This window comes from Stegostoma tigrinum, chromosome 8 (assembly GCF_030684315.1).
Source record: "Stegostoma tigrinum isolate sSteTig4 chromosome 8, sSteTig4.hap1, whole genome shotgun sequence".
In the NCBI taxonomy this organism is placed as follows: domain Eukaryota; kingdom Metazoa; phylum Chordata; class Chondrichthyes; order Orectolobiformes; family Stegostomatidae; genus Stegostoma; species Stegostoma tigrinum.
This window is the reverse complement of record NC_081361.1, coordinates 100933723-100948399: the sequence shown is the minus strand read 5'-3', so window position 1 is coordinate 100948399 and position 14677 is coordinate 100933723. Positions and strand designations below refer to the sequence as shown.

At 40.2% G+C, this 14677-nt stretch overlaps 1 protein-coding gene across 1 annotated transcript in view; it reads left to right on the top strand.

Annotated features, from left to right (window-relative positions):
* rabggtb (Rab geranylgeranyltransferase subunit beta) overlaps nt 1-14471 on the top strand; it is a 55979-nt gene extending 41508 nt beyond the window's left edge. Inside the window, exons 5-9 of the mRNA XM_048539702.2 lie at nt 1027-1079; nt 2053-2163; nt 3370-3495; nt 6653-6802; nt 9913-14471. Coding sequence (XP_048395659.2) covers nt 1027-1079; nt 2053-2163; nt 3370-3495; nt 6653-6802; nt 9913-10053 — 581 coding nt within the window. The 3' untranslated portion in view covers nt 10054-14471. The remainder of the gene's footprint in view (nt 1-1026; nt 1080-2052; nt 2164-3369; nt 3496-6652; nt 6803-9912) is intronic.
* Nucleotides 14472-14677: the final 206 nt, after the last annotated feature.

Sequence of the window (14677 nt, the reverse complement as noted above, 5' to 3'; positions counted from 1 at the left end):
CTAGAAATCTGAAACGAAAGCAGAAATTGCTGGAGAAACTCAGTAGGTCTGGCAGCCTCTCTGGAGAGAAAGCAGGGCTGATGTTTCAGGTCCAGTGATCCTTCTTCAGAACTTAAACCTCATGACAATTTTCAGACAGTGACATTCCTGTCTTCTGGAATCCCTTGCGTGTCTCATCCACAGTAACACTCTCCTGACCCTGATCACTGAACTGTGGCATTGGTAAAATTCTGTCTACTAGAAAGATTTCTGGGATGACAGGTTTCCCTTATTAAAGAACTAAAATCAAGCTTTTCTCATTGTGTACAAAAGGATTTGCACAAAGCAGTTTACAGTTTTGACTGTTTCAGCATCAATCTCTTCAGGTTTCACTATAGTAATTAAGGAAAGAACAAAAAAAATTACAGCACAGGAACAGGCACTTCAGCCCTCCAAGCCTGCACTGATCCAGCTCCTCTATCTAAACCTGTCCTAAACAAGGATCTGTATCCCTCTGCTCCCTGCCCATTCATCTATCTGTCTAGATACATCTTAAATGACACTATCCTGCCTGCCTCTACCACCTCAGCTGGCAACGTTTTCCAGGCACCCACTACCTTCTGTGTAAAGAACTTTCTACACATATCTCCCTTAAACTTTTCCCCTCGCACCTTGAAATCGTGACCCCTAGTAATTGAGTCCCCCACTCTGGGGGGGTTGGGAAGCTTCTTACTAACCACCCTGTCTATACCCCTCATGATTTTGTAGACCTCAGTCGGACCCCCCCCCCCCCCCCCCCCCCCCCAACCTCTGTCATTCTAATGTAAATAATCCTAATCTACTCAACCTCTCTTCATAGCTATAATCCTGAGTAAGTATTTCCTTTAAGGGCAAATTGGGAGGTTTGGAGCATGAGGGAGAACACTTCTAACGAGCCTTTAATTTCCTACTTGTCTCCTTAACAGAATTAATCATGCTGTACTCAGGCAGGTGGGATGGAGTGAATACATTGCTTTGTGTCATCAAAAAATCTCTGTTCTATTCCAGGTGAAATAGACACCAGGTTCTCTTTTTGTGCTGTAGCAACTCTGGCACTATTGGTAAGAATGGTAACACACTCAGCGCCTGATATATATTGTGACTGTATGTAACTGTTTAATGGGCATTGTTGGCAAGACTTCACTTGTTGTCCATCTCTTATTGCCCTTAGAGACAATAAGGACTGCAAATGCTGGAAGCTAGGGTCTATAGGTGTGAGGCTGGAAAAGCACAGCAGGTAAGTCAACTTTTTGGACCAAAGTACTGACTTAGCTGCTCCTCTGATGCTGTCAGACCTGCTTCGTTTTTCCTGCCTCACACCCTATAGACTCTCACTGCCCTTAAATTAATTGGCTGTGTGGATCATTTCAGAGGCCCGATAAGACCTTTTTTTCTGAGTCTGAAGTTGCGTGTATGCTTGATTAGGTGAGCACAGCAGATTTTCTTCCCTAAAGAACATGATTGAATCTTCTGGGTTTTTATTATAATCACAATGATTACATGGTTACTTGTTTTATTTATTCCTGATTTTTATCGAATTTACATTTCACCATTCACCGTGGTGGGATTCAAATCTATCTTTGCCGAGCATTAACCTGGGACTGGGATTGCTAGTCGAATGACTATACCACTATGTCATCACCTGTCCTAATCGTACAATATTTTTAATAGTTAACTATGGTTTGGGAGGGTCTGTGATTCTTAAGTTGGTAAACAGCTGCTAAATGCAGCACTCTGAAAGGGCCTTTTAACGAAGAAGTAAGTGCACTGTCCAATTGAGGTGCACTCGGCATCTTTTAAACTACTATGTAAAGGGTGAGGTGCTAATGGGGTAATGAAGTTGTCCCTGAACAGAAGCAGGTGTCTTCAGGAAGAGTTGGGAGGAGAGGGATCTTATAGATAATCGGTGACAGTGAAGGGCACGTGAATTTTTTATTTGAAAACTTTTACTGCTTGTTTGAGTTTCTAAAACCTGCATCTACCAACCTTAATGTGTGGCCGATCTGTAATGCCAGTAAATTGGTTGTTTTCCAGGGAAGACTCGATGCCATTAACCTAGAATCAGCAGCAGAATTTGTTTTATCCTGTATGAACTTTGATGGAGGATTTGGGTGTCGACCAGGTTCTGAATCTCATGCTGGGCAGGTGAGTTGACATTCCTTTACAGTGTAAAGGATCCAAGCTTTTAAACATTGCACCTTCATCCTGGTATTAACTGATTTCCATCATAAATGTTGAGTTATACAGTAAATGGAGAAATGTTAATCTCAGCAGATTTCTCAGCATGTGGTTTTTCACCTCTTCAATTTAACTTAGACTTAATATTTATATGTTATCTTTTACCACCTTGGAAGAGTTTTGTTTAAATTACTTTTTGAAAGGCAGTTAATGTACTAACACTGGAAAAATCGTCAGCCAATTTTCACACAGCATAGTCCTACAAACATCAGTATAATAGTCTCTCATATGTTATCAGATATCTTGATGTTCATTTGACATGTAAGTATTGTTCAGGGTTGGGAAAACTCCCTCTGGCTCTTGTACAAAATATTACAACAGGATCTTTTACCTCAGCCCTCCCAAATTGAATGAAGGAATATACTGCAAATGCTGGATATCTGAAACAACAGAACGCTGGAGAAACTCTGGGTCTGGCAACATCTCTGGTGACAAATCACGGAATTGTCATAGCACAGAAAGAGGCTGTTCAACCCATTATGCCTGCAGTGACTCTACCTAATGCCAATCTCCTACCTTTTCCCTGTACCCTTTTCACAATCATTGCTATCTAAATAATCTTCCAATGCCTTCCTGAATGCCTTCTATCTCATTTCGTCACAAATGCTGCCAGGTCAGCAATGTTTCTCCAGTGTCTCTGTCTTTGTCTCTGATAATAGTGTTACCTCAGAGTACTAAAACATTCACCGTTTGCCTGGATTTTGTTGTTAAATTTCTGTTGAGATTTGAATCTAACCTCAGAAATGCGAATCCTACTCAATGCTCCGTGATTGACAATGATGCAGCTTCCACCTACCCAAATGTGAATTTGTCTAGGGAACAAAGCCCTGAAGAAGAATCTGGAGTCAAAGCAATCAGTTGATGGTTTCATTGTTTCTCCAGCAGCTACTGTTTCAAGGCAGACATTCTTTTGCATTTTGAGTCTGTGTTCCCATCAAATTTTTATGTAAGTCTAGTAATTAATGAGGAAATATCTGAGCAAGTTTTGGTTCTGCTGTAGAAATATTTTTCCATGTGCCATTCTTTCTGCGACCTCATAATGTAGAATTTTTGTTGGAGGCATGAATTGTGGCAAGAGTTTTAACCAACGGGCTTTTCCATGCTCCTGTCTAGATATATTGCTGCACGGGGTTTCTGGCTATTACAGGCCAGTTGCACCAGGTTAATGCTGATTTGCTGGGTTGGTGGTTGTGTGAGCGGCAGTTACCATCTGGGGGCCTCAATGGACGACCTGAGAAGGTATTTGTCAAATAAACATTTTTAAGTTAAATCAAATCAATGCACAGTTGATTATTTTCTCTTGCAGAATCTTACGACATAAAAATAATCGTTGATTAGTTATTGCATACAAATTACTCGATTCTCTCCACTGTTTTAAAAAAAATGTAATTTTCAGCGTCTTTCACGACTTCAGCCTTTCACAAAATGTGACTCCAGTTGCACATCAATTAGTGGCTATAACAGAAGAGCATGTGGTTCCAGGGTATACTTGCAATATGTCTATAATATGACCCCAATTCCAGACTCTTCAACCAAGAAAAATTGATTATCTGTGTCTACCATGTTGAATCTCAACAAAATCTTGTAAGTTTCATTTAAATCACCTTCCATTCTGCTAAACTCCAGAAGATATAATGCAAACATACCCAACATTTACTCAGTGACCCCCTCAGCAGCAGATGCTGGAATGTTTTGAGTCAGTTATGACCATTTGTTGGAATAGGATTCTGAAGAAAAGTCATTGGATTTGAAACGTTACTCTGCTTTCTCCCCACAGATGCTGTCAGACCTGCTGAGTTTCTCCAGCACTTTCTGGTTTTGTTATTAATTTAGTGAATGTGTGTAACAACTCCTCCTAAAACCAGTATGTTTACCTTTACATTGAAATCTAAACAATGTACAGTGATCCATGTTCGCTGTCACTAATTTCCTGTACAAGGGCAGCACCATTCCCTTATTCTTCTTCCAACCCCTTAATAAAAATCAAAATACCATGTACCTCTGTGTTAACTTGGTGTTTATTGAACAAAACTGCCCAAATCCCTCTGAACATCAGTTCATGTGTTTCTCACAGTTTAAATATTTTCAGCTCTTCTATTCTTCCTATCATATTTGAATGGCTTCTAGTTTGCCACATTTTACATTATCTGCAGCCTTTTTCCCCACTCACTTAAGCTTTCTGTGTATTCTGTTGTAGACTCATACATTGTACTCAGTCTATTTTCTTTGCCTTGTATCTTCAGCAAAGATGGATGCTCTTCAGTGACCTCACTGAAGTCATTAATGTATTTTGTAAGTAGCTGATGCCCCAGCACTGAATCTTGCAGCAGTTCACTTGTTACAGCCTTCAATCTGAAAATCATCCATTTGTTCCTCTTCTCTTTGTGTTATTGAGCCAATTCTCTTTCTCTGCTAATATTTCTCACCTCATGAACTCTTGTGCAACAAGCTTTCACGTGGAACCTGATGAAATGCCATTTGAAAATCCATAGATACCTATCTAATTCAGTTATTCATCTGGTAATACCTTTTAAAAAAATTCTGAATGGATTTGGTACTCATTAGAGTTTAGAAGGTTGAAGGGAGATCTAATAGAAACTTAGAAGATAATGTATGGTTTAGAAGGGGTGGATACTAGGAAGTTGTTTCCGTTAGGTGGGGAGACTAGGACCCGTGGGCACAGCCTTAAAATTAGGGGGGGTAAATTTAAAACTGAAATGAGACGACGTTTCTTCAGCCAGAGAATGGTGGGCTTGTGGAATTCATTGCCACAGAGTGCAGTGGAGGCTGGGACGTTGGATGCCTTCAAGGCAGAGATCGACAAATTCTTGATCTCAGAAGGAATCAAGGGCTATGGGGAGAGTGCAGGGAAGTGGTGTTGAAATGCCCATCAGCCATGATTTAAATGGTGGAGTGGACTTGATGGGCTGAATGGCCTTACTTCCACTCCTATGTCTTATGGTGAATAAGATTTCTCTTGAGTTCAGTCAAAGTTTTCATTCTGTAGAAGCTGACATGCAGTGATTGCTGAATGATACACACAATCTTACTGTTAGAACCAGAGTCACTGCTTGACATAAATCAATTTGACTAGTTTGTGAACAAACTGAGTATATTTAATTCAATTTGTGGGTTTCGTAGAATCCCTACAGTGTGGAAGCAGGCAATTTGATTCATTGAGTCCACAACAACCCTCCAAAGGCCATACCACCCACATCCCCACCTGTAACCCTGTATCTTCAACGGCTAAACCACCTAACCTGCACATCCCCAGACACTGTAGGTAACTTTAGCCTGGCCATTCCACCTAACCTGCACATCTTTGGGTTTGTGATCATTTTTGCCACTTGCTCTGATCAGGTGGTATGCTTTATTACATTACAAAGGACATGTATGAGAGTGGATAGAGGGTATTCTGCAGCTCCTTGCCAAGTTTCATTCCGCAGCACTATATAACCCTCAGCCTCTAGCATCCAGAAGGGCATCAGATGCAACAGAGGACCAATGTGCCCAGTGCTCTAACTACATTCCAACTTGAACACAATTTGGCTGTTCCTTCATTGCCATTTGTTTAATTTCCTGGAGCTTACAGATTTGTACTTTGCTTTTTTCCTTAAACAATTTGGTGGTTGCGTTAAATATTTCAGATCTGTATTCACAAATACCAGATGCTTTTCTAAATGTTGGCAACAAAAGTCAGGAATATTTAATCTGTGGCTGAGATACCACAAATATCTTGTATTACTCGCCTCAAAGAGCAGGTCAGTGAAGCAGCAGTGAGGAGGCTGGGCCAGTGAGGCAGCCCAGAGCAGGAGGATGTTGGCAGAGGGCTGGCAGGGCTAGAAAACCCAGAGTGGGACTGTGGCTGGGGCATGGCAGGGCTGGAAAACCCAGAGGGAAATTCTGGCAAAAGCACGAAGACTGCTGGAAAGCCCGGAGCAGGTCTGTGGCAGTGAAAAGAAAAGTTGGACTCTGTTTTGTTTTTTCTCCTTATCTTATTCTAAGTTATGAAAAATGTATGGCAAAATTACACACTTTACACTATTTTAATTTTGAATACACGACAAGAAATGATTCAATGAAGTTTCTTTCTCCTTCAACTCAAACTTATTACCCACTGCCTTGAAAAGAATTATTTATGAAAGTTAGTCAGCATTTCAAATGAACAATCCACACTTATTGTGTGACAAAATTATTTTGAATATCTAGCACAGAAGCAGGACCTTCAAGCTAACTAATCCATCCTGGTGATTCTCATCCTTAGGAATTTATCGAGCCTTTAACCCAAGTTTTAGTTATTAAATATGCTGATGAGATAAGTGTGGTTTGAAAATTGAATGGAAGCTGTTTAGTCTTTGCAGTTCTTTGATTTCTGCGCCTTCTGACCTTTTCACAGTTACCAGATGTTTGTTATTCATGGTGGGTGCTGGCCTCTCTGAAAATCATTGGGCGCCTACACTGGATTGACAAAGATAAATTGAGCCGTTTTATTTTGGCCTGTCAGGATGAGGAAACTGGTGGGTTTGCAGACCGGCCTGGAGATGTGGTAAGTGGCTGGGAGGTTTCAATTATTGTGATTGGAAGCTTATGTTTGGAGGGCTGCTATATCCAGAGGGTTCGGTTGCAAGTCACGTAAGTTAGTTACGTCTTTTAAATTAGTTTGAGATGCGAGGGTCACTGGTTAAGACAGCATTTGTTGCCCATCCCTAATTGCCCTTGAGAAGATAGTGATGAGCTGTCTTTTTTAAAATCACTGTCTTGGGGTACACCCACAATGCTGTTAAGGGAAGAGTTCCAGAATTTCGATTGTGTGGATGAACAATGATCAATTTCTAAGTCAAATTGATGACTGGCTTGGAGGAGAACTTGCAGGAGACTGTACTCCCATGTATGAGCTGCCAATGTTCTTCTAGATGATAGAGGTTGTGTGTTTGGAAGATGCTATTGCAGAAGCCTTGACGAGTTGTTCTGCATCTATCAGATAGTACACAGTACTGTTACTGTGTGTCAGTGGTGAATTGAGTGAATTTTTAAACAGATGAATGGGTTGTTAATGGAGTTTAACTTTGGATATTGTTGGAAATACACTCATCCTGGCAAATTGAGAGTATTCCTTCACACTCCATTTGTACGTTTCAGATGTTAGGCAGGTTCCAGGGAGTCAGGAGGTGAGGTACCATAGTATTCCTAGCTTCCGACCTTTTAAAGCCACAATATTTATGTGGCTGGTCCACTTCAGCTTCTTGAACATAGAAGAACATAGAACAGTACAGCACGATCTAGGCCCTTCAGCCCACGATGTTGTGCTGACCTATGTCCTACTAAGATCAAACTACCCTGCATACCCTACATTTTACTATCCCCCAAGAGTCGCTTAAAAGTCTGTGAAGTATCTGACGGCACTACCACTGCTGGCAGTGCATCCAACGCACTCAGCAGTCTGTATAAAGAACCTACCTCTGCTATCTCCCCTATACCTTCCTCCAATCACCTTAAAATTATGCCCCCTCATAATAGTCATTTCTGCCCTGGAGAAAAGTCTCTGGCTATCCACTGTTTGTATACATCTCATCAACTTGTACACCTCTGACAAGTCACCTCTCATCCTTCTTAGCTCCAATAAAGAAAGCTCTAGCTCCCTCAGCCTATCCTCATAACACCTGCCCTCCAGTCCAGGCAACATCCTTCTAACTATTGGTAACCTCCAGGATGTTGTTAGTGAAAATCTCCACCCCCAGTGGGGTCTCTCAATTCCGTGGTCAGTCGATGAACACTCACAGTCGGTCTGGCTGTTTAAGACTTTACTCTATTTCTTCATACGGCCGGGTACAGATCATCTGGAAAACACAGAAGTTGAGCACTTCCGTATTCCTCGGAGAAGCTGCACACACAACTTAATACAAAGACATTTTTATACTTTTCTTAAAGTAGTGTACTTGGAGCGATCGCATAGAGTATTCAAACAATTACCAATCAATACATGATATTGGTTCATTGACAGTTACTTAATCCAATAATGTTAACTGGTAAACAACTTATGTTACAACACGTAAGTAACTTTTTTCTTGCCCCACAGCATTTGCAACAGAAGGTCAGTTAGAACAGTTAGTACTGCATTATCTTATCATTACTGCATTATTTATGCAGCTCTAGCAGGATTTACAGTTCCCAGGCTAGAAGCCATTTTGTTGCTAACTTGTACCAAGAAGCCATCTTGTGCCTGTATCCAAGGTTCAGATTCTCATTAGTGATGATCCAGTGAGGATAATACTATTGAATGTCAAGGGGTGTTGATTAATCTTTCATTTGTTGAAGTCGGCAATTGTGTGACATAAGTGTGTCTTACCAATTATCAATACAAGCCTGGATGTAGTTCAGGTATTGATTCATATGGGCCAGACTGCTTCAGTATCTGTGGAATTGTGAATGGAGCAAATGTTACGACTGATGGGAGGAATGCACTGGTAATCAAACCCATGTACTCTATCAGCTGCACCATTAGTATAAACTGTGTTAATTTAAACTCCAAAATTGCTCATTGATTCCCTTTTGTACCACTATCCAGAATGAAAGTAACTTTTACACGGCTCTTTCAATGAATGCAGTAGAGTTGGGTAATTATGACGGAAAACTTATTCTTAAAACAAGCGATGAACACTGGTTAACAAACAAACTAGAATCTGGAGTTAGAACTATAGATTCTTAATCCCAAACACACATACTCTCTCTCAGTACAAAAGGTACTGATCTCAGTGGAGATGATATTTTAAAAGAAAGACAAAATAGAAAAACACTCCATTTGGCCTGGAGTTTAATAACAAGGAAGAAGATTTAATGACTTTTTTTCAGTTCACCAGATTTCTTATTGACAAAATTGAATTGCTGACACTCTTAGCCTGGAAATCTTCAGATTTAAATCAAGCTGGATCTGATCGAACCCCCTTCCCCTCCCCCATTTCTGAGGAAGGGTCTAGGCCCGAAACATCGGCCTTCCTGCTCCTCTGCTGCTTAGCCTGCTGTGTTCATCCAGCTCTACACCTTGTTATCTTGGATTCGATATGGTCACAGTTCAGCTTTTCAGCATTATAAGGTAGTCAGAAATGCAGCTATTTGAAAATTTTATCATGTTGCCAAAAAGCTCTGCTGCAAGAGAGGCAGATTAAGAGCTCCTGAGGTTTTCTTCCTGATTGATTGACTACTAAGGTCTGTGACAGTAGAAAACTAAATCCAGAAAGAGCTGCTAGACAACCATCAACATAGGCCTCCATGTCTTTTCAAACCTAGGTTTTCCAGCAGTTAAGGGCCATAAACCTCTTATCTTAACACCTCTAACCAAAAATCTTCGCTTGTCTTTTCTCCAGAGTCACTTTTAGGAGCAGCAGGTTAACCATCGTATATATTAAATTGTTGACTTTATTTCTAAGAAACCCTTTTCACCTGGAAAATGTCCAAACAGTTCCATACCTTCCAGTTTTTTTTCAGTTTATTTATTTCCAACACAACTGGTCAATGACGCTTGAGCAGGTAAGTTTTTTTTAAATGGAAGAATGCAAATAATTATTAGTAAGTCACATATGAGGACAATTATTGGACACTAGTATCTTTATAAATAAGTTTCCTTGAATCACAATTATAGTTTATTTTTAATGTTGCTAGGTTGATCCCTTTCACACTTTGTTTGGAGTGGCCGGCCTGGCCCTGATGGGAGATCAGCGGATAAAGCCAGTTAACCCAGTGTTTTGCATGCCAGAGGATACCCTACGGAAAATTGGCATCCAACCTGAGCTGCTGCACTAAAAGGATTCAAAGGATGATTTCCTGGTGCTGTTTGAATGCTGTTGTGGACAGATAAGTTTAACAAAGGGTACTTCAACACCTACCATTTCACCTGGAGTTCGGCAATAATTTGTAGGTTTTATCTGATACATGGAATCAGTTTGTTAAAGCTATGGTTTCTGCTGTGTATCACTGCTACAACGGATTGAGGGGGTGTAATACTGCCCTTCATTTTTCATGTACCTTCAGTCATGGCAACCAACTTCATTTCTAGCTGGGCTTGTTGTAATATACTTGTTGAATTACATACACTAACAACATTTATAAATTGTTTTGTGTGATATATATATATATATATATATATATTTATATATCTCATATACAGATATATTATTTATATGTACTTGAATTTTGACTGTTCGTGATCTGTTGAGGAGGGCTGGTATTTGGACTGTGTAGCATTTTGGGTTGAGATACAGAAATGAGTAAATTGCTGTTGAATTTCACAGGATTCCAAATGCAAAAGAAAGATCCTAAATTCAAGATTGTGGAACTAAATTACAGGATATTTTTCAAGTACATCCTATTTTTGCTTTAAATGTAACTTTTAATAATGGGTTGGTTTTAATTTGTCAGATATCAGTTCAGCCTAGCTGTTGAACTCAGATGGACTTCCAAACTCCCCAAGAACATCTGCAGATGGAATGGGTGAGGGGAATATTTTATCAGTTTTAGAAAAAAATCTTTAAAAATTGATGCATCAGAGTAGAGTTGAATACATATTTTCTGTTTATATGCTGGAGATTTACTTTACTCTGAAATTCTGTCTAAATGCTAACATAGAAAAATAGGAGCAGGAGTAGGTCACACAGCCCCTTGAGCCTGCTCTGCCAGTCAACATCATGGCTGATCATCTACCTCAATGCCATGTTTGTGCGCCTTTCCCAAATCTCTTGATATCATGAGAAATGAAAAATTTACCGGTTTTTGTCTCGAACATACACAATGATTGAACTTTCACAGTCATTTGGAGTAGAGAATTCCAATGATTTTGAGCAAAGAAATTCTGCCCCATCTCAGTTCTGCGACTGTGCACCTTGTTTCTTGAAGCTCTCCACCAACCGATGCAGTAGCATCCTTCCTGCATCTATCCTGCTGAACCTTTTAAGAATTTTGTAGTTTTCCATGCTATCACCTCTCATTCTTGTATATTCCAGGGAATACAGGTCCAGTCTCCTTGGTCTCCCTCAATTGGTCAGTTCCACCGTCTCTGGATACATTCTAGTAAGCCTCCATTATTTGCCCTCTGTGGCAAGTACATGCTTCCTTAGGTACAAAAACAAGAACTGCACAAAGTACTCCAGATTCAATCTCACCCAGGTTCTGTACAGTTGAAGAAAGAAATCTTTACTTCTGTACTCAACTTGTCTCGTGGTAATGTCCAATGCACCATTTGCCTTCATAAATGGTGTATGTTAGATTTCATGTACAAGGACACCCAGATCACTTTGAATATCAACACTTTCCAATCTCTCAACATTTTTAAAATACTGTGCATGTCCCTCCTACTGAAGCAGACAACCTAATGTCGATCTACGCTGTATTTCACCTGGTGTTCTTGCCCATTCACTCAGCCTGTCTAAATCCCTTAAAGCCTGTTTGCATTATTCCCACAATACACATTCCTCCCCAGTTTTGTGCCATCTGCAGACTTAGAAACATTACACTTGGTCCCAATATCCATCTGAATGCCCATGCTCAGATCCTTGTGATACTGCACTAGGTACAGCCTGCCAACCAGAGACTGAACCATTTATTCAAAGCTGTTTTCGCACAAAGTAGCCTCAACCCAACCCAGTATATTACATCCTAACCATACCTGTATATCACCTCAAATCCATGGCCGTATATTACTCCTTATCCCATATGTTCAACTAATCTCATGTTTGGAGCTTTCAAAAGTCTCCAATAGATCCAAATATATCTCATGCACTAGTGTATTCTTCCTTGTGTATAGTGTATTCCTCTTTGTGTTTCATGTATTTGTCCTTATGTGCTCAGTTAGCAGCAATACATGCAAATTGGAAGAAGGTACACTTTATTTCAGCAACACAAACAAAAGACTACAGATGCTGGAAATAGGAATTAAAATCAGAAAATGCTAAAAGTACTTAGCAGGTCTGGCAGTATCCACAGAGAGAGGAACCTAGTTAATGCTTCATGTCAAGGTTACTTCCATCAAGCTTTAATTCAGGTTTTCGTAGTTTTGGATAGTATAGTTAAATTTGTACTTCACAGATCATCTATTCCTTTTGTAACTAAAGTTGGTTTATTGACGTATTGTAACCATGTTTAATACCATCCTATTAAATCTTTTTTTTGTTCTTCTGCCCTTGGGTTTAATGATTTGGGAAAGCAAATATGGCAGACAGTTTGTGCTGTGGGTGCGAGAATAACGTGGAACAGTTTAAATGATTTAATTGAAAGACAATAAAAGAATCAAAAGAGCTGTAGAACCTCAGACTGGAAGCAAAATAGGAAGAGGTTGAAGTGTGTGTGAGCAAGAAATGCAAGTGTCATATGAAGAACTGAAGTAAACTCTAAAGCAGTAGAGACAGCTGTGGATTTAGATACAATATTAATGTCAAGCAAAGAGACAGGTTTCTGCAGTTCGATAGAATTTCTGGCCTGGAAAGAAAAGATTTCTGATTGCTTGTCCTTGAAACAAATGAAATGATAATAATCTTCCTCAATAAACGTTTACATTTGTTTCTTTAGAAATAGAAAGCCCTCACTTAAAGTTGTGTTGTGTGGTTGAAAAATCGTGACTGTAAATGAAACATTTAAGTGAAGCATTGGTTCCCACAGGAACCAGTGTTACAAATGGAGTTATGTCCTGTACTCAGACATGTAGCTTAAAGAGCTAAATGCCTGTATTGGTAAATAAATAACTATTAAAATACATTTTTTACACATTGAAATGAAATGTTGTATTTCAACATGTTGTACCACAACATTTCAGTACTTACAGAATCTCCTGTAGTGGATCCTCCAAGAGTGCAGACCAGGGCATTGCTGCATGGGGTCTTTGTCCTGGGAAAAGGCATATGTTCACTGGACTCTGGGCCACGTGCCACTGTTGCTTGTACCTGGGCATGTCAGGCCACTGTCTGGTGCCATCATTTTGGAGGCTGCAGTGTCCCTTTTTATAGGTCACCACCAACTCCGAGGTTCATTTGGGCTGCACCTCTTGGCTGATTGTGGGGCACGGGTTTTGCCCTCCTGGATCTGACCAGAGGATGTGTTGGTTTTAGCAGGGGCTTGTTGGTTTCTCCTCCACCACCACCACCACCCCCCCCACCCCGAGCTGTGCTTTCTGAGTGCTGGCCAAGGCTGTGACGTTCCTGTGGTGGTCAGTGTCTATAGGTGCGAGGCTGGAAAAGCACAGCAGGCTGGGCAGCGTTCAGTGGAGCAGGAAAGTCAACATTTTGGACCAAGACCCTTCATCCGGCCTGAAATGTGGATTTGCTTCTCTGATGCTGTCTAACCTGCTGTTCTTTTCCAGCCTCTCACTGTCTCCAGACTCCTGTGGTGGATTGTGGCTTTCAAATGTTGGATCAGTGAGGGGAAGCTGGCAGGTTTTTGTATCAATCAGGTCAGGTATTACACAATTTAATCAACATTAAGTTGGATCTTGCCAAGCTTAGCAAAATTTCAGGCTCCATTCATGAAGTGACATTAAATTGAAAATGCTGCACAAGGTTTCATTAAACAGAGTTCCTGCTTTGAACCACTTGAAAGGTGCTGCTCTTCTGTGTAATCTTCTGGGGAAAAACGTCTTCATAACTTAAATAATAATGGTGCTGGTAAAGCATTTGGGTTGTGTAGCATATTAGTGATCCCTTTAAACTGAAAAAGTAAACATTTTTCTGATGTGCTGTATTCCTACAGTAACGACTGTAAATTGTCTTTTTGTGGCCATCTTAAACCAACTTTAGTTCATCATATTTATTTCAAAGTAAAAATGTGTATGTGTCATGATTTAGCTGTAGTAGCTTGAGAATTTGACACTAGCAAATGTCTCATTGAAATGGTATGCTAATTTTACGCGTTTAAATAAAACATAGCTGTTGTATTTGTGTGTATTTTATGTTCTGTTTAAGTAATTCCTAAGTAAAATTAAACAGTCTCTAAGAGCCAGAGAGAAAAGTAAACTCTTCCTCTCATATTCACTAGTGTGTGCTCTTTTGTCTTTCTCACACACTCTCACTAGCATGTCCTCATTTTCGTTACATTTGTTGATGATTTCAATAGTTAATCTTGGAGATACAAAGCTGTAACATTCACGTTGTACCTTGTTACATGGAAACATAGAAAACAGGAGGAGGAATAGGCCATTTGGCCCTTCGAGCATGCACCACATTCAATCCGATCCTGACTAATCATGCAATCTCAGTATCCCATTGTCTCTCACTCTTTCCATACCTCTTGATCCCTTTAGCCACAAGGGCCATTACCAGCTCCCTCTTGAAAATTTCTAATCAACTGGCCCCAACAGCTTCCTGTGGGAGAGAATTCCACTGGCTCACAAGTCTGAGTGAAAAATTTCTTCCTTGTCTCAGTCCTGAATGGCTTACCCATTATT